Raw genomic sequence first — 24,680 nt, 5'->3', positions numbered from 1 at the left:
AACTACTTTTGGCGGGCATTGTTGGTAGTCTGGGTTCAGGCCTAAAAATGGCATGGTTAATGTCACACTCATGTTCTTTTACATGATTTTTTTTAAAAACCACTGTAAAAAATTCAACTGTACCCACGGGGTGTAGTGATAAAAGTGTAATCACAGGGGGCTCTATGAAATATCAAAGTTGTTATTGCCATGAATTCATTACAATTTGAGCCTGACGAGAGTTGATGTTTACTTCCGATCATTGGCTGCGCACCCAGTAAATGGACTGGTTGAGCGGCAGCTGAGATCACAACCTCAAAACCTTGGAACCATGGCAAGAGCCGGAGGGCCATGATATAGAAGCGCCTTCGGCCATGATATAAAAGCGCTAGGGAAACTTGATTGAAATTGAGGGGGCAAAATGATTATATTGTTCAGGGGTTTAGTCAAAGCCGTCACAATGGGTGGCGGCGAAAAAATTTGACATTCCAAGAATGGCCAGAAAATGCTTCAAAATTATTGACAACATCGATAACGAAGAACCTAGGTAACATTTTGTTCTAAAACAAAAGTGTAGTGCATCAAAGGTCAAAAGTAGACAAGACAGTCAAATAAGAGTTACCGATTCAGGCAATTAACCCCAGTTCTTATCAATGCAAAAAAACGAACTGTTTATACGAATTAGTGCTCAAACTTTTATATTGCTGTTTTAATGATGTAGTTAAATCGTTTTTAAACCGTAGCTACATTATGTTTATCAGGTTATAAAATTAGATTAAGGGCCATCTGGGCCTAGATATTTACCATAAGACACCAGATGGAATCTTGGTAAATTCCGCTGCATAGAACTTTGTTACTTTCAAAATTTCAACCTTTCAATCTTAGTATATTCTTTTGTTTTTTCTTTGATGATAACTTGAATATCTAGACTAAACTTCCAGGAGCCGCCAATACTTACTGTCCACACTAGAAACCTCCCTTCCAAGAAATAACCATTCCAAGATTACCACATGAAACTGATTGCTTTTGGCGAATTTCTTTCAGACTGCCCGACTCCAAATACTTGATTTATCAATTTTCTAATTCACGGACCCCAAACATTGCTTAACTGTGAAATTACAGACCCCAGATATTGCTTTTGTGTGACATTTCAGACCACAAAATATAGGAATGCCCGAATAGGTACTGTTCCTCTGTATCTGAAAGGTGGGGGGGGGGAGGTGCCCAGGTCCCTACGACTGAAAGGCCTTTCAGTTCTGTAAGCCCCCAGAACTGAAAGAACCCTTGGCATTGCAAATGCTAAATCTGTAAGCAGTTTTAGGTTCACGCAAACAAACGACTGCTCCAGAATCACAATGGATAGAAATCAAACTTTCGAAATACTATAAATATTTCAGTGAAGCTGAAATTGCTCGCAGCAGAAAATTTTTTCAAAGTCTATAAAAAAATTTACTAACCCTACAATTAAAGAAACAGTAAAAAACACCCAGTAATGGTTCCAAATTGTTACGAAACTTTAGAAATTTTTAACTGCTTGAATCGTACATTATGTTGCTATATTTTACTTATGTAACAAAATGGTTTATGTAAAGGTAATTTTGTAGCAATTTGTTGATAAGTGTCCCTATCGTCTTTAGACTATCTTTATTCTGTCACCGAGGCTAATTGTTTGTATTCTTGCAATTTCTTCCATCCAAAATAATAGAAACGTTTAAAATACTTTAAGCACTCGATTGACATAAAGATCAAGAAAACTAAAAGGACTGAAAGTCTTACAACTGGCTTTGAATAAATATTGAATGAATGATTGCATAGGTCTTAACTTCTTTTCGTCCATGACGTAATATTTGAGCTTTTCTTACAAGTTATAGGGATAATTTCGCTTTAGTTCATACTTGATTGTTGTACAATGCTCAGGCCCAGGGGCAGGTTCAATACTTGACCCTATTCCTACCCAAAGCAATAATCCTAAAATGCTTAAAGTATGAATCTACAAGGCGTAACATTTTCTTCATTTACTTTTAAATTACATTCGTAAAGCATTCATATTTGCTTTTTTAAAGCCATTTTCAAACCTTGCATCATAAAAATGTTTTAGAACAAATCAACTAAAATTGACATTTTTTTGCAAAATTAACGCCCATTGACATAAATCCCCCCCCCCCCAAACATCAATGGGATGCAAATTGTGAAAAAGTCAACTTTGAGTCTCCTCTACTACAATTTATCTACCAGATGGGCATCGAAAATTAAATAGATCTTTTTTATTGGCCTCTTTGAATTCCGTACTACAGTGAGGTTAGAATGACCTAGCAGGATATGAAGGAATCGGCTACAAAGATCAAATATGATTGATTTTTCATTGCAAACTGCCTTTCGTACCACCTGATACCTGTGAATAGCGAATGGTGTTCAAAATAATCACAGCGAGTGTTTTGCTACTGCTTCAATGAAGACCTGCTTCGTATCACAATCCCTGCAGAATTCTGCATGTACATTTGAACAAAGTTTAGTTGAGTAAAAATATTTGAAGAATTTTTACTTGCTCTGTTACCTGTCACTTGAAAATTGGCGAAGATATCTTAAAACAACGTGTGTTTCGTATTGTAGGAGGTGAGGTGGTCAAAAATCAGCTGGATTCTAGAGAGAATTGAAATTTGCAATTTGAAATTTGAAAAACAAAATAGGCACAAAAATTGATTAACGAAAGCAAGGTTGGCTAAATGTATACAAAGTTTCAACGTTTCAAGGGACTTATAAGAGCAGAAAAAGATAACGAGTCCACTTTGGAGGCAACCGAAACTAAACTGAAAAAACAAAGTCTGTTTTCCACTAAAACGAGACAAGTTACAACCAAAGAGTGCACCGATGGCGGCCAGGAGCCAAAACCCCCACCTCTTTCTGTGGGGAGCGTGAGGAGCGTGGCTCCTGGCCTCTTTGATAATTGATGCTAGAACTCATTCAGTTTTCAGAACCACTTCTCTTCATAGTCCAAGGCATGAACTTTGACAGGAATGCTAACCCGAGAAGCCCATGCCACCAATGACGGCGCCAGCCACTAGGCTCTAGGGGGACAAAACAGAAATTTTAGGCCACGCCCTTTTTATAACAGAAAACACCTTTCTACCAACATGGAACGCCAATTTAACCTGCAATGGAGGCCCACGACTAACTTTTGGGTACATAAAAGCAATTTGAATACATTGCAAAGAGTACGTTTCCAAAATATTACCCCCCCCCCCAACACTTTCTCATCGAATTTAGACGAAATAAAAATCCAGCCGAGAACTGGGGGATTGCCCCCCCCCTGTGGTGCCGCTACTGCATGTCACACCCATCTCATATACTAAATTGCATTGTGTGTAGGAAGAAAATTTCCTTAAAAAGTTCAGAGGTGTGATGTCATAAAAAACATATATTAAAATAGTTGGACATTTGACTATTAAAGAGTTTTTGCACATTTAAAGGTATTTGATACTTAGAACTTGGATTGTTTATCCAGGCCATGTTATCCAAACTGAAAAACACTAAAAAATATCTGCCACGTTATCCAAACTGAAAAACACTAAAAACATCTTTATGAGGTCATCATTTTGACAGAGGAGGAACAAACATACCCCTTCTGAACCCTGAAACACGCCCAGTCACGATTAGCTGACAAGAAAGCATCAAAGCATCTTTTTCTTGATAAAGAAGGAACTTCTGGCCCCCGCCATTTCCGTCCCAGTCTGCACACTTATTTCGTTTCAGACTAAGGCATTTTAAACAATATAAAACCGGATGAAAGAGGGAGGGTTGGAAAACAATGTGGGAATTTTGTATAATATGTTTGGCACAAAGTCAGATGTTGAATTAATTGTCATACCCAGTTCAATGGAAGGTCCATAAAAAGTTGGCTCATTGCACGTATAATGGTCTTAATAAAAAATATACCTTAATAAAAATGCTTCTGGTGACATTAGCGATTGGCTATTGCACTAATTATGCGAATTCATGCAATAACATGTAGCAAAAGTTCTCAGGAGTAAGCAAGATATCACGATAAACAAAAATAGTTCATTTCACTTCAACAAACAGCAAAATTGAAGCAAAAATGGAAAGAGGAAAGTTGCTTTGCAAGGATGCTTTCAAACTTCTTTAAAGTGTGTAGTTGGGGAATCACTTTGGTCCTTATTCAGTTCTGATGTTGTTTACTCGCAGAAGTTTGTTACCAGGCTCTGGTTTGTTAAAAACCCAATCCTTGATTAGGCGGGCTATGTCGCAGCTGTCCCTTCAGATGGCACAAGTGACAAACAGCGTGACTGATGATGATGATGACTTTCTTAGCAACATGAAACTCAAAACGTACGCACAACTTCACCAATATTCAGAAAATTGTATCATTTTAAGCTGTTAGCCACGTTCCATATTTGAGTATGACTTGAACAAAGAATAACACCAGCAGAGCCAAATATTGTGCTGGCTTTCATCCGATATATTTCTAGCAGTTTAATCAAATTTTTTTTAAAAATTAAACTACTGCGGACTGTTTACACAAGTTCAACTTCAAAAGGATTTCAAGACGCTTTGAAATTCTCGAGTGAGCATCTCTCTGAAATAAGCGGCCCCTCCAACAATGAAGAATTAATGACTGACATGTCTTCGAGGGACTAGGGTTTACTGAATACGTTTTGCAATCAAATTGTGCACGAGTTTGCAGAAAATGCGATATTTTCCATCATTTTCTATCACTTAGAATTTCGACTTTGGGTACATATTTGCCGATGTGCTCCAGATGACTCCTTTTCCATGCCAACCCTAAATTGTCGCAAAATAAATTTTTAATGCCAAACAAGAAACAGCAATTGTCACTAGACCACACTGTCGGTTCCTTGGTTTTGTTGGTTTTCCTAAAATATATTTACACAAAACCACAATATATTTACGAGGCCAAGTTCCCGAGGAACACTTAAAAAACCTTTCTATTGTCAAGTATTACATTAGCAACCAATACTTCCTATAGTTCTTTATGCCAATTCTTATGCAGTTATATAGAAGTAAATAAACCCTTTTTCAGCAGTTTCAAAAATGGAAAAGTCTTCCAGGTAACTTCAGTCAGGGGCAGCGCACCAGTCTAAAAGTGGAGGGGCTGAAATACTTTCTATAAACCTTTTTGAAAATACTTGCTTATTCTTTTTAAATTTTATAAACATCCTGGTTCAGAGAAGATATCAATAACTATAGAACTAGATAAAATTAGCTTGAGGGTAACAAAACACCAAGCTAACCAAGTTAGAAAATACATCATATTATTAAACAAGGTAAAACACCTAGAAAATGAACAGAAAAGTTTCAAGTCGATGAGAGCTGCTACTACATAGGAGTAAACTATCCAAAGTTGCGTTAGAGTAAACCTTCAAAATAAATTTCTAGCCTGTTATTGCAAAAAGTGGCGGGGGGGGGGCTATAACCCCTGCTAACGCAATGACTGCACAGTGCCTGACTTCAGTCAAGTTGTTTACTCCATACGCCCTCCTTTATTGTGAATGGGCTACCATATGCTTTTTATTATAATCAGAAGCAGAATACAATAGAAAAAAGTTAAAATTGAAGCGCTTTAGGGGTCAATGCATAGCATCAACAGCAACATCGACAAAATTGGTAGATCAGGTAGTTTTGTAGAAGTTTGTTGCATTTTGGCATCCTAGTTAGGTATTTTGTTACATGTGGTGGACAGGTATCATAGCAATGCAATTTCTGCAACAGGTATTAAATTAATGAACTATTTTATCATCACCAAGGTTTTTTTTGCTTCAATAAAGTTGTGCGTGTGTTGTACGTCGAAAATGAACAAAATTTGATACAATAAAATAACGACATTGTGCAAGAAATGAAAATTTGGTATGACGTTTCGAGCATAACCTGATGAAGAGTAATGCTCAAAACGTCGTACCAAATATTCATTTCTTCTACAAAGTCGTTATTCTAATGTATTTTTGCTTTGTTTGAATAGAGAAGGAACTACAATCACAAGAACAGATAAAACATCTACGTGCGTTATCCAAAGCAAAATTTATCAAGAAACTAGTTTTATGAAGCAAAACCAAGTTTAAACGCGCAAATAACAAATATTTTGAAAAAAGGAAACTTGATTTTGTTCTAGAGACAAAAAATGCATTTCATTTCGGAATAGTCCCTTTTCGTTATCTTAACCTTTTAGGATTTGTCCCTTAAATATTGTACGAATAATTATTGTATACCGAAGCAGATTCAAACATAGCATATTACTATATTAACACATATTCGCAGAAATTATGATGCTCACATTCCTAGATTTGAGTATATTTAGATACACACCGTTTACATGGGTATATTTCAGAAAAATATTTGGGCTCAAAACTGCAAAAACGTAATTTCAGATTAAAATTAATAGCCAGGTTTAACTTTTTAAAGCATTTATCTGAATTTTTCTCGCAATTTGTAAAAATTTGATAATACCTCAACTTCGGTAACACAATATCAGACTAAATGCTCTGAATATATATTAAATGTACTACTACACTGGGGTTTCAGACTTTCTTTCTCTTTCTTATATTCTCTAATTTAAGCAACCTATCTAGGGTCAAATGTAAACTTTTAAGAACATGAATCCTCCTTAGAAATGAAGGTATTTTTAAGTGTACAGCTGGCATCAAATCTTGCGAAAGTTTTTCTTAGAGATTTAATTGTAGCTTGATAAATAAATAAAAATCTATTAGTTATAATAGTTTGTTCTTGTACATACTTGCTTTTACCACTAATAAGAAGTTTAAAGTAGATATTGTTTTAGAGTATAGTTATGTAATATGTCTGTACTGTAATATGTCTGTATTGGTTTATAGAAAAAGGAAGCTTAAAAGCTCATCACATTTTTCACAGGTTCCTTGGCTGCCACTTGAAAGACAAGCTAACATCTATTAAACTTCAAAGCATATAGCTTTTCTCCTTTGAAGGACCCTTAAGCTTTTCGACGTACATTCTTAACAGAAAAAAAGTCAGAATATTAATCGAAAACTCTTAGTTAGGATAAGCGTCATGTGACGAAAAAGCCTAAAAATGATGAGAAAGATAATAGAAAGATAATGAAATGTTACAAAATCTTTAAAACACGAAACAACAATGAGCCTTTAAAGTTAAATCTATCGACAAAGCCTCGCAGATTATTTGATTAGACAAGCAAAAATCACATGCAGAAGAACTTTAGAATCACAGCCACGTGCATTTGCATCATCGATGTTTACCGTACCAGCGACGGGTAGCAATACCTACCGCGATACCTCGTGCCAGATCAGCAAGATACTGAATGCAAAATTAGGCATATCACGGATACCTTGCAAAACAAGCATTCAGCAACAATCAGATGGGCGGTTGCTTACAATGCCTTAAGGCGTGGCATGATTGACGGTTCAAAATACCTCACATTAGGGTGGGTTGTTTACTTAAGGTTCAACAAACATATTGATTTTAATATAATTTTCATTATTTTGTTATTTCGTCAATCGTTAAAAACAAGTCAAGTAAACAGAATTTGTATTATTTTTATGCTTCGTACCAACTGATTTCGTGAGTCATGAAAAGGTAGTTTACGTCACCATGACGTCACAGATCAAAACGAAAACAGGTGTTGCCGTGATGTAGGCTACCAACAAGGATGTATGACTTAACGGAGAATACATCAGCCGTTCTCCACACGTGTGTGACAAACAGAGATACCTGTTGTAACAGAGTTGGTGGTCGATAAATGCTGAATCGTTTGCTAAAACAACGGACTATTAACCATAAGCCTGTTGTTCGTTTCAAGAGAAAGCAAACCATAACAACAAAATCCAAGCTATTCACTCTTATCCAGCACCATAATTTATCCTCCATTCTGCCTAGCAAAAATCTTGGTACATTACACTAGATTTTGGCAAATTTTATATTGGAACCCCAGTCTCCCTCTTCAAACAGAATTATCTTACAACAAGAGTGGGGTTGGAGTTGCTGTGTATGTGTGCAATTTTTTATAATACAATAGATGAAAGGACATACCCAATAAGTCTCTCGAATTGGTTTACATAGAAATTGAACCTATAAGAGCCAGGGTCAGGGCCTGGTACCGACCTCCATCTGCCCTTATTGAGTCTTTCAAAAAACTGGAAGGAAATTTAGAATATTTCGATAGGGAAAACAAAGAAATGACCATCATGGGTGATACCAACTGTGACTTCTCGTCAAAGGTAGCTGATGAATACTGTAGCTCGCTCAATAATCTGCACATTTAGCTGAGATCTATGATTTGTTCTGTCTGACACAAATGATAGGCGAGCCTATAAGTTCGACGCTAACTTCATCAACGCTTATCGACCACATAGCCATGAACAAGCCTGAAAACGTGGTTGCATCTGGCGTCTTTAGTGTTACTGTAAGCGATCACTATCTTGTTTATGTAGCTAGAAAATTAATGGAAATACTGGACATGCACACAAATGGTTCAGTTCTTATCTTGATAATCGGAAGCAGTAGTATAGAGTAAATGGCACAGCTTCTAGCATCGAATATATTGATATCGGAGTGCCACAGCGATCGTGCCTAGGGCCTCTTCTTTTTCTTCTATACATAAATGACTTGCCATTTGCTCTTAAGAAGGCTAAGGCTACAATGTATGCCGACGAGACAGCAATCTCGTATTCTTCTGATACAAGTGATGAACTGGACCTAGTTATCAACAAGGAGCTTTCATACATTGAAAAATGGCTACATGTTGAGCTTTTCCCTAATGTTGTCAAAACCCAAGCTATGACAATTGGCTCTACGCCAAAAAAAGCTAAAGAATATTTATAGCATACTTCCTTCTTTTAGGGTAGGGGGCAAGGAAATCGACCTAATAAACGAAACAAAATACCTCGGAGTCATGATTGATAATTGCCTTACTTGGGAAAGTCACATTAGCGCGCTACAAAAGAAGATCTCCAGAGCAATTGGTCTATTGAAATATGCGCAAAATTTTGTACAAACGGGCACTTTGATAAATTTATATAGAAGCATCATAGAGCCACATTTCAGTTACTGTTGCTCCGTCTGGGACTCTTGTGATGCTTCAAAGCTAGACATGCTTCAAAAATTACAGAATAAAGCCGCCAGAATAGTAACAAATAGCCCTTTTGATGCATCTGCAGCTCCTTTGCTCCAGAGACTTGGTTGGCCATCTGTACAAAAGCTTATAAATAAAGAAACAGGCTCCATGGTTTACAAATCTCTTACCTCTCTTGCACCTAAATATCTCAGTGACCTATTCGTGAGATTATCCGGGGTACATCCAAGAGAGTTGAGAAACTCTAAAACAGACCTTGCAATACCCATGTTGAGAACTGACAATGGTCAGAAACCCTTTGCGTATCGTGGGGCCAATCTCTGGAACAGTCTCGATTTGGACACAAAAAAGGCTCCCTCAATCGCTGCCTTCAGGTCCAAACTCAAGAAAAATAGCACTTTTTTGTGAGGCTGGGTGGTGCGGAGCGTCCTTAGTATAGGGCAGTGGTAATATAGAGAAGTGGCTGTTGCCGAAAAATGGGGAAGTCCTCAAAAGGCTTTTGACGCGTTTTTAGTCATTTTCCGCTACATTAAAAGATAGATCTTCGAGAAAAAGTCCATCAAATAAAATATGTCCCAGAGTTTTATCGATTTACTCCTCGAAACTTTCTAGATTTGCTAGATTTGCAAACATTATTTTAAATTTCAAATCAAGGCAGTCCTGTTTGAAAAAGAGGCTAGTGCATGCTCAGAATAGCAAAAGTGGCCAGAGTTGCCATTTGGTCTTTCTGACCACACATCTAAAACACAGTGTACTCAGACTTCGTGCACAAAAATTCTCCATTTTGGCCGTTTTTCAAAACCCCTGCCGTCATGAATTGATTTGACCGAAGAAGCAATTATTGGCCGCATTTAAAATAATTTCGAAAATGCAAATGACGAAACATGAAACAAAGTAATAGTTAACAGATAAAGTCAAGTGAAGCCTACAGAGCAAACTCTGATTACACTATCACTTCCCACAATTGGTAAAAATGTAGCTTTTGTATATTTTGTTTAGCTGGCTGAATTTGGCCGCCAACCGTAAAAAATTTGGCTGCCAACCATTCCAAAAAGCTGGCAAAACCCGAAAGTGGAAAGTCACAATTTACTCCCAAATGATAACCACAGTTGCTGGTGTAAAGTGTTTGCATTTGGTAACGATAGACAACGAATCAATTGACTTTCTCTTTGGTTTGGATGAGAAAATGTTTATCGCTGCGTGCATCATTGTAGCGACAAGCCTTGATTCAGCAAACCAAGCATTTACAATCCCTGTCAAAAGACTTGGTGCAATTATTAAAGTTTAGTAGATTATCTTATACATCCTCTCCCGAAAATGTCTTTATGCAGTATGCATTCTAGTCAGCTAGTTTCAGTATGATATCTGGGTATACAGCCAATATTTTTATGGAGAAGAGAAGATCGGGTGCTGGTCATTTCGAACGGAAAAGACATTTTTCTAATCTTAAGAACACTGATAGCACTCAAGCAACAAGGCGTTCCAGGGATTGTAGTATTAAAGTTTTTAAAGTTACCCCTGGATTCTTTTTCTTTAGAATGTGTAATGCTAGAATGAAGGAAGACTGTGGAATATTATGCCCCAAAATTTTTTTGAAACGTTGAAGTTATCCGTAGTTTTATAACATTCCAAAACTGAAGTAGTAACTTTTGATTTTTTTTGTATGTAGATCAGTGGAAACAATGAAAACCTCAATTTTCAATGATGCAATTTTTTGAGAAAAATTCTTGGAGTCACCAACTGCCCCATATTACGGCCCTAAAAGAACATGACTCTCTGTAGATTAAGATTTTGAATGCTGATCAAGTGTTTGAGGGGGCATTACCAAGAAACAGGGGGTCAAATCCTAAAAATGGGGGTATTTGCTCTGTCATGCACTGATTGTTTGTGGTGATTTTAATGTCAGTTGAAACATAATATTACTTATAATTATCAGCGAATAATATCTATATCAGCGAATTTGGTCATTATAAAACCGGTTCCTATTTTTGGGGGGCCTATGAACTTTTAACATTTCATCTTTGAGAAAATTGAGAATTGCGAAAAGAGGTTGGATTACAAAAGAAGGTTTTTGACAAGGTGGATGCTGTATTCAAGAACAGGCAGCTAAGAGTTAAAACTAGGGTCAAATCCCTTTTGAATTCCAGGAAAAGCCCTTTTTCAAAGATAATTCTTGCCATTGGGGATGAAAACCTTTCTTTGGCTATGGCACTGCATAACAAAGTGTAGGCCTAAGAAAGTGTAAAGACAAATGACGTCATAAAATGATTTTTGATGAAGAAAACGATGAAGATTAATATCTTTTAGCCCATTTTCTTTCCTTACTGGAAAACCGCTTTCTCCACCTTGTTATCATTTTAGGGGTCTTGGAACAATGAATCATTCTAAAAATAGCATTTGGGGGCATTTCTAAGACTGGGTCCCAATTTTATTTTATTTAGCATATCAAACTGTGTAGTTGTGCCAATATTCATTCTTTTATCACAATTTGCGCAAGAGCTTCGTGTCAGAGGCCTTGGCTACTACACTAAAACGAGTTCCACATTATCAAAGACTCGCAATACCACAGGAAAGCTAGATTAATAGCTGTTTTTACAATCTTTCTACCATCAATTGTTCTACCCTCTTTGAATTGATCAACAATTTTGACTATTTCTGTGAGTTTTATGGGTCTTATTTTGTTAAATTATCATTTTATGTTTTTGACATAGCGACGTTTTTGCATTCCCAACGATGATCTAGGTAGGGCCTATTTTGGGTTCCACGCCTTCTTCTGAAAAAGTCATCAAACTCCCCTTTAAATTGCTATTTAGCTCCACCTTGTCAAGCCTTGGCATAACCTCCTACAGAGAATCGAAGTAAATTGGGCAAAAGAAGCCATTCTCGTCCAGGGTTCCATGAAATCTTGCGTCAAATAAGCAAATTTGTATTTGACGTCAAAACTACTTCAACGTTATATAAATGGTTGATCTAATGAACGACGGAGCATTCATTTGTTTCGTTTTGCCAAGATGGAGAATATCGATAAAAACGTTCGAGTTGGGATTCTAGCTTGCGTTGGAGGATTCGCAATTGGATACGCCTCATATGCGTTGCTAAATGGAGTTAGAAATACGAGAAGAGTCGAAAGGGAGATGCAGCGGCGAAAATTCGGCGAACTGCTTTTCAATGACACTAATATGGAATGCAGAGATGTTACGACGTTTAGCGATATTACGGCACTCGTTGGTTCGGTGTCAGACAGCAATACTGTTGATTGCGACTCGACCAAAGATTATCTGCATTTCGAAATTATGGAAAATTACCCGATTATCCAGGATAACAGAACCTTGATGGCGAAGTACATAACACCAGAAATTTACGAGGAATACTGGAGTATCGAAACACAAATGGGATGCACTTTCGACCAGTTGATCCAAAGTGGTATCGATGTGCCGAATTTCCCTAATTGCGGATTTGTTGCAGGAGATGCAGAATGTTACGACACGTTTCGAGATTTTATTGATCCAATTCTTACAGAAAAACATAATGGATTTATGAGAGGGGTGCATCGACATTGGCGATGTCTCGATGCATCGCAGCTGTCGAAACGCTGCTCAACATTGGACCCAAGCTATGTGGAAGGAGTCTCTTTTACCGCCGGAAGGTCTTTCCTTGGCTTCAGATTTCTTTCATCTTGTAACCGCGCGGAACGTAGAGAGATCGAGAATAAGTTAAGAAATGTGTTTGAGAACATCACTGAGAGAAATGGAATAGATTTCAGCGGTGAATATTACCGAATAGGGAAAAATAACAGCGAACTCTTACGAAATTTTCCAGCAGACTCTCCATCTTACTGGGTTGAAAAACCAACGGCCCCTGTATATGTGATCGCAGGAATCACGAGGGACTGGCCAGATGCACGCGGGATCTTTGTCAGTAGTTGCCCTGGTATTTTTGCTTCGGTGAATAGAGACGACCATCTTCGGTTGTTTTGTAGGCAACAAAACGCGGACGTAGCGCAAGGATTCGCGAGATTCTGCAGTTTTCACGCGGAGCTAGAGGAGCGAATGCTTGACGAAGATATAAAATTTGCATGGCATAAGGATTATGGATATTTATTGTGGTATCCAAGCGTAATTGGAACAGGACTGAAAGTCTGCATAAGCGTACGGTTGCAGCATCTATCAAGAAACAACAAACTTGTTGATGTTATGAGGAGACTAAGACTTAGGTTCCAGCTTTCGCAACAACCGGAGCGCGCGCAGATGGGTTGGGTCGAAATATACAACGGAGACCGTCTAGGCCTAACGGAGGTGCAAATAGTTGAGACATTGGTCGATGGGGCCTCGAAGCTTATTGCACTTGAAAAGAAACTAGAAAATTCCCAAACAATAGATCAGTCACTTCCACTCTCAAAGAAGCCTCATTTAGACGATCGAGAGGATGCAGGACGCTCATAGTAAACAATTCAAATTTCTGTTGTTTTTATTGCATAAAATGTAAAAATTTGATATTATATCTTGATATATGTTTCTTGTATTGTACTATATTTACAACTTCGTAACGAAAAATACGGAATCAAAATTTGGCAGTTGAATTTTTGACTTCAACCCTTTGAGATTCCTCTATGAACAATAAATTTCAGCTGTCAGTTACCGAAACGAGACGCAGTCGCTTGTGACAATACAGGCAGTTTAAGACAGCAATAACTTTATCAGATAACATGCACTCGTAGAAGAAGCAAGTATTTGAATTGAGTGTTTCTTACTCGTTCGATTTCCCTTTAATCAATGGCAGTGAAATTATCTTACGACGCTTAGAAAAGATAAACTGAGTAGAGTAGCTCAGATGAAGGGTGAGAAGGTGGCCGATCCATATGCTAGCTGCACTCTAACAGGCACCGCGGAGCAGGGAGGGGGAGCTGGGAGAGCTTTAGCCCCCTCCCCCCCACTTTTTGCAAAAAATGCCAAATATTAAGTATCAAACTATCAGAAAAGCCTCTTTTAAAACGGTTTTAGCCCCCCACTTTTTTAGACCCCCCACTTTTCTCAACGCTCCGCGGTGCCTGTCTAATTCATGACGGCATTGGAAACATTAAGCAAAATAGTGCTTTTGGCGGTCAAAAAGTGGTAAAATAAGTACACAATTTTTCAATGTTTCCTTAAGAGAAAAAATTGGGGAAAATAAGTATGTAAAAGAGTCAGCAGGAGAGGTTATCTCAAAACTTTGAAAATGGTATGCTCAGTAATTTCTAATTACCAATGAGTCTTCTTAGAATTGAATATTTATATAAATCTCTTGAGTTGCTTATTTTTGTAAGAATAGTACTCAATTAAGAGTTCTTTCTATATAAAGATAATTATTTTGACCTCTCTACATCGTATCAGTTTTGTTTGCAAGAAAAGAAAACATATTAAGGTAACACCATGAAAAGAAACACCATATTAAGGTAACATTTTTTTATAACACCTCTGGAGGGACCATTATGGAAACAAGATCGTATTGACCTTTTTAATGCCATGCCTGCCATTTTTCACCTGGGGTGTTTTTAGACTATGCTTTTAACTTCTCTTTGTAAATTATATATATCTGTACTTAGATCTTTTTCTTTTTCTTAATTTTAAATTGTAATTTATTTGATGGCAAAATACACACATACCATATATAGAAACACCATATTAAAGCAAAATATGTACTATATTTCTGAAAATAACAGGTTTCATACTCATTGTTGTGGAAGATCATTTTGAACATATATTGAACTTTAAATTTTGAACATATATATTACATAAGGGCAACACACATTTTCTAAAGCTTTTATTCAGTAAATTCATTTCCATTGCTCAATTGTATTTACCATGCGCGTGAGAACCCATCAGCTTGAACCAGGTTTTAGGTGCCTTAATAAGAACCACTACCCTAAATTGTTATTCATATTTCTTTCATGAGAACCTTTCTAGCCTAAGTCTAGAAAAAAAGGTTCTGTTACGCGGGTTTTAACTGTACTCATCGTGGAATTTGCTCTGTCTTTAAAACAATGAGGAGACTCCTTCTGTGATTCTTAGAGGCTACCACGAATAACATCTGCGTATTTCATGTGACTTTCTCTACTGTGTATAGAATAATTCAAAATACTCCAGCACTGACTACGAGTGTCCCATTTTGTGACCATAATTCAAGTGCAACATATTTAAATTTATAGAATATCGATACGCAAAAAGTTTACATTCTTTAATTACATGAAATAAGACTAAAGCTTCATCACAACAAGTGTGCAACATTCACAATATTTACATGTTGATTTTCATGATGATAAAGACACAAACGGAATCCGTTTATGTTTACATGAAGATATGTGCAATGCACTGGCAGAATTAACAGTATAGATGCAATCCTTTACTATAAATGCTTAACTTAAGTACTCGCTTGGAATCTTAACATTATAAATGCTCCTCCACTGTCTACCTTCTGTTTGTCCTCTTAAAGTCCTGGTCTCATTGGAGTATCACGTTTCAGTTCATAATAGTTGAATAAAGATGACGTCATGGCAGACCAAACTTCCTTGCCCCGGTGAACATAACACTCCGTGTTGGAAAAGCCAACCTCACGACCAAACGTGAATCCGACGCAGTCCGTTAGCTGCAGACACTCATACCCACAGTGGGTGATTGTCACACTGTATAAAACCTTTAGGACTTTATCTAAGCGCTGATGCCCCTCTAGTTTCATAACAAACAACCCCGTCCTCACAAAGGCAGGGTCCGGAACAGGCGGTGATTCAGTCAAGTTGAATTTAGCAGTGACTCCATAACTGTAACAGCTTGCGCAAAGAATAGTAAAGAGAAGACGCAATCTAGACGATAGAGGAACAAAGATTTGATTTTTAAACGAGCGCCATTTCGTTTACACTCATTACGTCAAAAATACTTTTGCTTACAGAAACTCTCATTTGTTCCATCGTATAAGCCGCCACTAGTGCAAATCCAAATTCGCATCAGATTGGCAAAAAAAACCAACACCATAAACACAGCGTTTGTAAGGGGATTGTGATATGAAACAACTCTTAGACTGAACAAAGCAGTATCTCTTTATGCATTTAATAGAGAAGCATGAAGCGAGATGAAAAGATACTGAAAGTGAAAGTTGGGAAGTTAGGTACGAAGCTCTCCCATGCAAACATGGCCTATTCTGGTTGTTTATTAACTTGGACAAGAGAACAAGAAGTCTAGAATTTGTAAATAAATGAAGAAAAGATATCAGGATCAGTGTAGAGTGATAAAGTTAAATATTAAAGAGTTATATTAATCTTAAATTAAGTTCTTTTCTGATAAAATGAATAGTGAAAGTTATCAGTAAAATCATGCTTTCTGCGCAGTCTTTGCGTAGCTGAACACAAAATTGAGTATCGAGTGGAGTTTCAAAAGGGATGCGACAACTGCGAAAAGGAAAGGAATTTAAGGACAGGAGGTTATGGGGCATTGCGTGATGAAAAGAACCAGCAGGCGCTCGCAAAAATATCTAAAAAATTGTAAAAAGTAAGCATTGATAACTGAATGCTATCAACAATGAGGGCTGACTATCAGAGTTCCCATTAGCATTGAGGCTTTTGGCTTCGGCTATCCCCGGTTTTTATAATATAATTTATTGAATTTACAACTCAAGGCAACGAAGCTTGGTGTTTTTAATTCACGTGGCCCTCTAACACGCTCTTCTTCAAAAGCAAACACATAATTTATAGATCAATATTGCATAAAAAAGATGTTTCGTTTGCTATTTTGCTCTTCTTCCTCTTCCTCAACACATGGCAGAACATGGAAGTTCGCTTCATTTTAAGAAACCACAGGTTTTGCTAAATGTCTTTAGTACGCTCAACAATTACATCACTCTTATCAATTCAACATAATCCTGCAAAACTAAGAATTCCTGTACTTACCTCATTTTTCTTTTTGAACCTTTGCTTAGTTTTGGGTTCTGCTGCTACCTAGATTAAAGATATTGGAGATAAGAAAACCTGCATTGATGCGTAAGATAGCGCACTGCATTTTGAAAAAGCATCGTCACTACGTAACATCCTTGATGCATTCTAATTTGATCAGCAGTTGGCTAGTGACTCTGTTTATCAAGCCAAAATAAAGCATGAAAAACATATAACACTAAGAAAAGGAACTGTTCAAATGTGAATGCTAACATTGAATTTGTTGCTAAGTGTTCTAGAAGAGAATGAAAAATCTGAATTTATATGTCAGTAACAACAAAAGTTTTAACAATAAGCATGTTTTCTGTTGGAGAAATTCATGTTAGCATTTCAACTTGAAAATTTACCGATCTCGAAGTCTTTGTATAAAAAATTAGTGACAATTGGCCTTACGTCACCGATGCTTTCGGATAGTCAAAACAACTATAAGAAATGGTTGCTACTAAAGAGACAAGCTGCATCCATAACACCACAAAGTTTAGACATTTTATTACTTAGGGAAATTTTTGACAAACATATATACGGTACGAAAATTTTAGTGAGAAAATCTTTCTGAGAGCCTGTTTTTCCATACTGTTTTACAAAATTTTCTGCCGGATGAAAGCATTGTAGTAAATAGTTCCGAAACAATCGAATATTCAAGGTGTTCTAAAAAATAGGAAGTAAAAATAAGGGACTTTTATTTACTTCTGGCTGGCAACTTTACAATTTACATGAACAAATTCAAGAGGGCTTTTCTGTTGATGAAATAACCTAAGACAAAACATATTCTTTGAAGCATACTTAAGCTTGTTGTCTGACACTCTTCAGAACATAAAAAGGCCGGGACATAGAACAAAAACCAGGTCCGTAGCCAAGGGGTGGCATGGGGTGGCAATGCCACTTTGGAGCGAGAGAAGGCCAGCTGTTTGCCACCCCGAGAATTTCATCTCTATATTTTTTTAATGAGTTGTTTCGTCCATTTCATTGGATTGTCGTGACAATTTGAGTCAAGATCATACTGGTGCAAGGAAAATTGCTTTCTGGGGTCTCTTATTATCCATGTAGGACTTTGCCGTTTAGCAAAAACTTCGCGCTACTTGGGCGCGTGTTAGAAAAACTGCTGACACGTCTGCTTGCAACACGGTGGTCAAGGCATTTCAAAGTCACAAATTATGTGAATAACAATTTGGGGGACAATATACTGTAGTATATAGACGTGTACTTGTTTAATCAGTAGCCTCAAAATAGGAATGTTATGTTCTGTTGTGTTAGAAAACACGCATTTGAGTTAGCCTATGAATTGATACAATATTACAAAAACAAGCGCTGAAAATTATCTCAAAATTGATCATGTAGTTTAAGAAGTGAAAACCGTGGCTTGGCCAAAGGATTGTTGCTTCAGCAAGAAGAGGATGAGGACAATTTTTTGTTAATTATGATGGACATTCTAAAGAAAATAAACATAATCGTGAAGCAGCTTCAATCTTCCAACTGAAAATTTGTCACAGCGCTGTTTGTAGTTAAAGCAGTGTGGGAGGGCCTTAAGGAACGATGCATAAACTTGACTGAAGTTTAATGCGTAAAAATGCTTGTTGATATCGGAAAAAGCTATCACATACACTGTGGTCAGCATCGTTAAGCCAAGAAGGGCTCTTGTGCCAAGGCAACTTTATGATTTTGCCTGTACCAAGCACTCTTCGTCAGTAAAAGATGTCAAATGTCATAAAGGAATAAAGCGAGCTCGGAAAGTTGGATTAAATGACAGCATAGAGAACGCGTGTAGATACTCGAGAAATTTTATTACTTTTTATAAGTTGCAGCTACAGCTGGCTTCAAGTCAACAAATAAGGACTTTGAGTGCTCGTTTTCTGCATCAACAAGGGTAGAATCCCCTGGTGCTTCTTTGTTTCCACCAACTACAACCCCTACAAAAGACTTCAGTTTAAACCTCGCCTGAATTTGACATAGGGAGTTTGCCACCCCTACTCCACAGGCTTGACAAAAACTCTATCTACGCTAGGAACAAAATGAATATATATTAGGCTAGGGAAAATCTGATATTATGGAGTTATCGACGTCATCAAAAAAATCAAGGGAGAGCTCCATCTATCATATCTTAGCTACCTACGATTGCTAATGCTGTATTGTATCATAAATTGTTTCAAACTTCACAAAACATTAATTGTTTCCAAACTTCACAAAACATTAATTGTTTCCAAACTTCACAAAACATTAATTGTTTCCAAACTTCACAAAACATTAATTGTTTCCAAACTTCACAAAACATTAATTGTTTCCAAACTTCACAAAACTATGCAAGTAGAACCATCTCTCAAACAGAAGAAACTCACAGTTTTCGAGAGGCCCTGTTAGAAAGTACACCAGATGGCCATCAGATATCAATACTGTCAACAAAAGGAAGATATTTTCTGCGTGCTTACTGCGACTTGGGCTTTATCTTATCAACTATGCGCGGAAATGGATAATATTTATGTGCGCAAAAGAACGATGAACAATATTTCTGTTTATCTGATGAGTGTCTTATGAAGAAATTTGTAATTTTTGCCTAACAATATTGCGTTGGGAATATTGAAAAATCACGAAAAAAGATCTAGAAAGAGCTTTCTTAATATGTCTGTTTTCTTTTAGGGACATTTTGCTAAAAAAGCGAGTCCCCACAAAAAATAATAATTCTGCTCTAAAGATCTGCTCTTTCTTGTTTGTTGAATTCATATCTTGTCGTTATCTTAATGTTTGTGCGTCCTTTTCAACTGGGATTCCATGTTTTCACTCCGATTGCCGAGCCCCCCTGTCGGAAGGTTTATCTTTTGGTCTATAATTTCAATAATGATTAAGTTCTACTTTTGGGAACTGCTGATATGTCAAATTTACCAAATAGACCTGACTGGTGTGCCAATGCCCATCTTGTTCCAATTCAAGGCAACAGCATCACAAGGATTGAAGCTTCAGCTCTCATTACAGACAATAATCACTAACTACATCTCCAATTTTTTTCCTGTTTTTAAAGTAAATTAAACTGGGTTTCATTACTTCCCTTTGGCTCTCACCTTGTTCTTTGGAACAAATCACACAGGGATTATGATACGTATTTTTGTCAGTTCTACCCTTTTTCATATCTATTTTTAGCTACAATCCTGGACAGAAATGGTTGAGAAATTCAAAAATTATTACACTTTTTTCAAACAAGGTACCTCAAAAACATATCTGGCCCACTTTCTTGAAAAGAGCATTGTGCCATGAAGAAGCAGCACTTTCCCTAGAATAGGGAACTTGTCAGCAGGGGCAACTGCAAATGGGGCAACTATTAAGCTTTGAGAAAATGACCATAGCCCCTAACTACAATGTCTCCAAAAACTGTCCTACTAAGTCATACAAATTGATTGTTCTACTCTGCAATATTCCGTCACAAATATTTATCAGATCAGAATCTTGAAAGTATGCCTTACTAACCATGTCAATGCCTCCAACCAACAGAATGGCCATCTTCCATTTGTGGTTCAAGAAAGCCCCTGAAATTTGATCCATCTGCTGTCCACCTTGCACCATAGCCCTCGCTACATCTAAAAAAAACATTGAAATCCAATCAAAGTTAAATAGCTAAAGAAAAAGCTGGTTATTGCAATTTAATAAAATAATACTGTAAATGAGATGCTGTTAAATAATTTTGAGCCTACTTAAAAAACATGGTTCCTTGTGTGATAATGAAGCATTTAAAAAATGGGGGGTATTTGCAGGCAAAAGGAGCACCTCCACCAGACCTCTGTAAATAGGTTCTTAACCTATGTTTCTGATAAATGGGGACTCATGCCTATTTTGTTTTGTAGAAAATGAGACTACCTTTTTTGAAGCAAATTAAAATTATGCCAAATTGATAGCACTTAATAGATACAAAACAATTTTAGTAATTTCCAAAAGGCAAGAAGATGAATCAATATTCTTTGCTGTAGCTTTTATGCTACTATATCTGTACCTTAGTTGGTAAGATTAATATCATTCCATAACTTAAAAAAGTACATGATAATTAATAGACATATGAAAGACATTTGAACTTTATTTCAAAACAAAATTTCATTCCACTTTTTTCAATTGCCAACACCTTAATCATATCACTGAAGTTGCTTATTTGAGAAATAAGACTACTGATCCAAGCATATGGGGCTTGAGTCACCATGACCAGACTTTTGCTTAGCACAAGAAATGTCACCAGCTCCCTGTAATTCCAGGCTTGGCATCATGAGATGTTGTCACTTTGAATGGAAAGACCAGGACACTGCTTGATAATCACACCTACTCAGTGTCCAAAAACTACCTTTGGAAGCTAGGTACTAACAAATACTTAGTGCAATTATTTCCTTGGTTAGCACAACCTACTGTCAGATGTGATCTGGCATCACAATTTTAGCGTGTAGCATGGCTAGCAAACCAAACAGGGCCAGTTCAGGGTGTGACAGATAAACTTTTTTGAGCCACCCCAACTAGAAACCTTTTTCACGCAAAATTCATGATTTTCACTAAAACCCAAAGATTTTTTTGCCAAAGATCCTATTTCATTTCTTTCGTGAAAAATGATTCCAAAAATTTGGCGCTTATCTCATTTTATTATTTTCAATGTCAGGGAGGTCATTATAAGCTAGAAAAGTAACAATGGAAACTCCAGAAAACTACCTAAAATCAACAGCTCCTTGATTTTGACATACAGTTTTAATTTTTTTCTCTAGAAAGTAGGAAAGACTTGTCTCTGTGCTAATTAAACAGATTTTCTGTATTGTGGATGTTGATCACTGTGGGCCTTGTGGCTTGCATGCACACACGTTAGGGGACTTGGCTGCAGGGGTTTAGTGCTAGGGGGCTCAGGGGGGCTGAGCCCCACTTGTTGATGCCAAAAATTGGCAAATTTTGTGCAAGAGCCCCCTTTGTTAATTTGATAGCATTACACCACTGCTTGGCTGTGACAGTGTTATCTCAGTTTATGAAAACTATCTTCTCCAACTTTTGTAGAAAGGGCCCATTACTGTTTTTGCTTGACATATCTGATGGTCTTGGTGGCAATTACTACTTTGCCACCAGGGCCAGACCAGGCCTGTCTACTGTAACTCACTTCTGTATTTTGCTTCCATATGTCAAATTATTGAATGAAATTTTTTATCCACTCTTGCTGAAATTGAGATGTTTTGAATACAAATTGTGTTATGACATTGGAAGAAAGTTTGAAGCCTTTCTGTATAATTAAGCATACTGTTGTTCTGAATAGGTTTTGGAAACATATCTGAATAAGAAGTACAATGTCACGTCTTTACTGGTTTGGTTATATAGAGATGGGCAGGATGAAAGTTGCTGGTTGATATGGCACCAGGGGATGCAGTTGTCCAAGAAAAACATGGATACAAGCTGTAGAAAATGATCTCAGAAGCAGAGGACTAACAAGGAATCTGGCACAAAACCGCGTAGGATGGAAAAACAGCATCAAATGACAGTCTCACACATGCTTGCATGGACTTTGAAGATGATGATGATGATGATGGTAATTTGGCACTTCTCTCGCTTGATGCATTACCACTAAGAATAGCCACACTAAATTTTCATAATCATACCTTAGCTCTATGACATGAACATCATGTGGCAATGAATGAATGTTGATCCAAACACAGTCTTTAAAAATCTTTTCAAGAACTTCGAGTGCATTATCGTTTTTCTCTGATTCACTACCCTTGCAGGAGCCCCACCATTCACTCTGGCATCTGTGATGATGCTTTGACAAAGCACGGGCACCAACAGTCAAATTAGATTTCACACTGTGTTTAGAAGTAAATGATTCTAGCAAGTTCCTGAACGAGGGCAATGGAGCAACAACACTACCAGGGGTTTCTCTGACACCCAATAAATCCAAAATTCCTCGTTCTTGCAAAATGTCCAACAGTTCAAAAAGCTTATCTTTTGTATCTGCATATGAAAATGCTTTGTAATCAAGATTCGTTTCTTCAATTGCTGATTCAAGGACTTCAGAATTTTTATTTGCATTATCCATTAAAGTTCTTATTGCATCAATAGCCGGTTTGGATTTCTGGAAAAGCAGTTCACGCCTCTCTCGTGAAAACTCATCGTCCAGCAAAGTCATAGATACCTTCGTCGTGAATGGACATACATCGCTTTCTATCCATTTCAATATTTCATTACAAACTGTTACAAACAAAGGAAGTTTTGGGTAAATAGAATCTAAATAGATTTTATCAAAGTGATAGGAATCTTCGTCTTCATCTAGTAAACTTTTATAAAAATTAAAATTTACTTTAGTAGGCCTGTTCCGTTCATCTTCGTTTCTATTGCATTCGCAGACGTGCACAGCAGCAACTTTAGCTTTTATATACTCAAAAAGAATATTTTTGAAAGCCTGATTCCACCATTCTCCCATCGCCTTTTGAAAACGGACACTTCTCTGTCTGTTGGCACGAAAAATATTCCAAGTTTAATTTTTTAAACTTTTCTCGTCTTCTTCTTGAATCCTGCCTCGCTTTCAGTTGTTATACGTACGAGGCTTGTTGATCAATCTTTATTACCAAGATTTCCAAAAATTCACTTTAGGGGGCAATACTAAAAGATGGGAATACAAAGGGGGCAATACTAAAAGATGGGAATACACAGGAGGCAGACCTGTCGTCTACGGGCTGTAGAGACTCTTCTTTTGATGGAAGCGTCGCGAGGAATTTGCCCGGGGGGGGGGGGGCACTTGGATACCAAAACGACGGAGGTGTGCACTCCTCAGATTGTTTTGGTGAACCGGCTTTAGAAAAAAAAGCTAAAAATGACACCCGGCTTTAGAATTTCTGGAAAAAAGAACAAAGAAAAACAAAAGCTTTGGTGCCAGTTGCCATGGTTGCTAGAACACCACAAAAACAATGGGCGAGCAGCCCCTTTGCTGTTATTTTTTAATAGAAAAAAAACGAAAATCAGGCAACCGGCTTTAGATTATATCCTTTGAACAGATACCCGGCCTTAGAATAAATTGCTGAAAATGATACCCGGAAAGACGTGCCCGCCGGGGGAATTTGTCGATGTTAGTGTAATTCATAGATTATAGAAAAGCTTTTAATTTCAATGAGCACCATATCTTACTTGAAAAGCTACAACTGATTGTAGATTTCTAAGTGAAAAAAGGCAAGCTCATCTCTTGGGTCCTTAAAAGAAACATTTTCTACTTGTTCACAGAGTCCAGAAAAGTTGTTAACCTTCCTCCAGACAAAAACATCCCAGAAGGCAAATCTTCCTCATAAAACAATAGAAAGTGGGCGTGGTTTGGGTGTGTCGTATGAGCTTCTATTGTTTTTCGTGAACCTTCCTCCGGTCAGTTGCCGTGTGACCGTAATGTTTTCCTGACTCTGCTTGTTCAAACGAAGTTAAAATAATTTCCATATAATCGTCTGCATGGTCATAGCATTTTTTATCGTACTGAGTTTACTGAGTTCAATGCCAATGTCAGAGCTGCAAATTTGCAACTACAAATGAGCTAAAGAGTTGTACTGCTGCAACAGAAAGTATCAAGCTTTAAAACAAACTGCTATTTTTCAAATTGACACATCATTCAAACCTATTACTTTTAGCTAAATGAATACAACAAAATAACATAAGTTGAAGATTCTACATAACATTGCAATA

General features: G+C 37.2%; 2 protein-coding genes across 4 annotated transcripts; one reads left to right on the top strand and one right to left on the bottom strand.

The window, feature by feature from the left end:
• Nucleotides 1-1,748: 1,748 nt before the first annotated feature.
• On the bottom strand, nt 1,749-23,601 carry LOC148959582 (uncharacterized). 3 transcript variants are annotated; one of them, XR_016144033.1, is made up of 4 exons: nt 22,622-23,601; nt 20,481-20,590; nt 16,986-17,033; nt 1,749-3,044 (listed from the first exon to the last, which is right to left on the bottom strand). XR_016144033.1 is itself a non-coding variant. In XM_089110081.1 (4 exons), exons 1-2 carry the CDS (start codon nt 23,437-23,439, stop codon nt 20,485-20,487), a joined length of 924 nt encoding a protein of 307 aa, XP_088966207.1. In that variant the 5' UTR covers nt 23,440-23,601; the 3' UTR covers nt 13,582-15,905; nt 16,986-17,029; nt 20,481-20,484. The 3 variants fall into 3 exon arrangements, 1 of the variants encoding a protein (XP_088966207.1); XR_016144032.1 differs by lacking the exon at nt 1,749-3,044 and adding an exon at nt 13,582-15,905; XM_089110081.1 differs by lacking the exon at nt 1,749-3,044 and adding an exon at nt 13,582-15,905 and having other exon boundaries at nt 16,986-17,029.
• Nucleotides 12,061-13,512, top strand: LOC135688832 (creatine kinase B-type-like). The gene has a single exon (XM_065205863.2). The coding sequence runs from the start codon at nt 12,082-12,084 to the stop codon at nt 13,510-13,512; it is 1,431 nt and encodes a 476-aa protein (XP_065061935.2). The 5' UTR covers nt 12,061-12,081.
• Nucleotides 23,602-24,680: the final 1,079 nt, after the last annotated feature.

Source organism: Rhopilema esculentum, chromosome 9, assembly GCF_057945365.1.
Source record: "Rhopilema esculentum isolate cy_ngs chromosome 9, ASM5794536v1, whole genome shotgun sequence".
Classification (NCBI taxonomy): domain Eukaryota; kingdom Metazoa; phylum Cnidaria; class Scyphozoa; order Rhizostomeae; family Rhizostomatidae; genus Rhopilema; species Rhopilema esculentum.
This window is presented reverse-complemented; position numbering and strand designations above follow the sequence as displayed.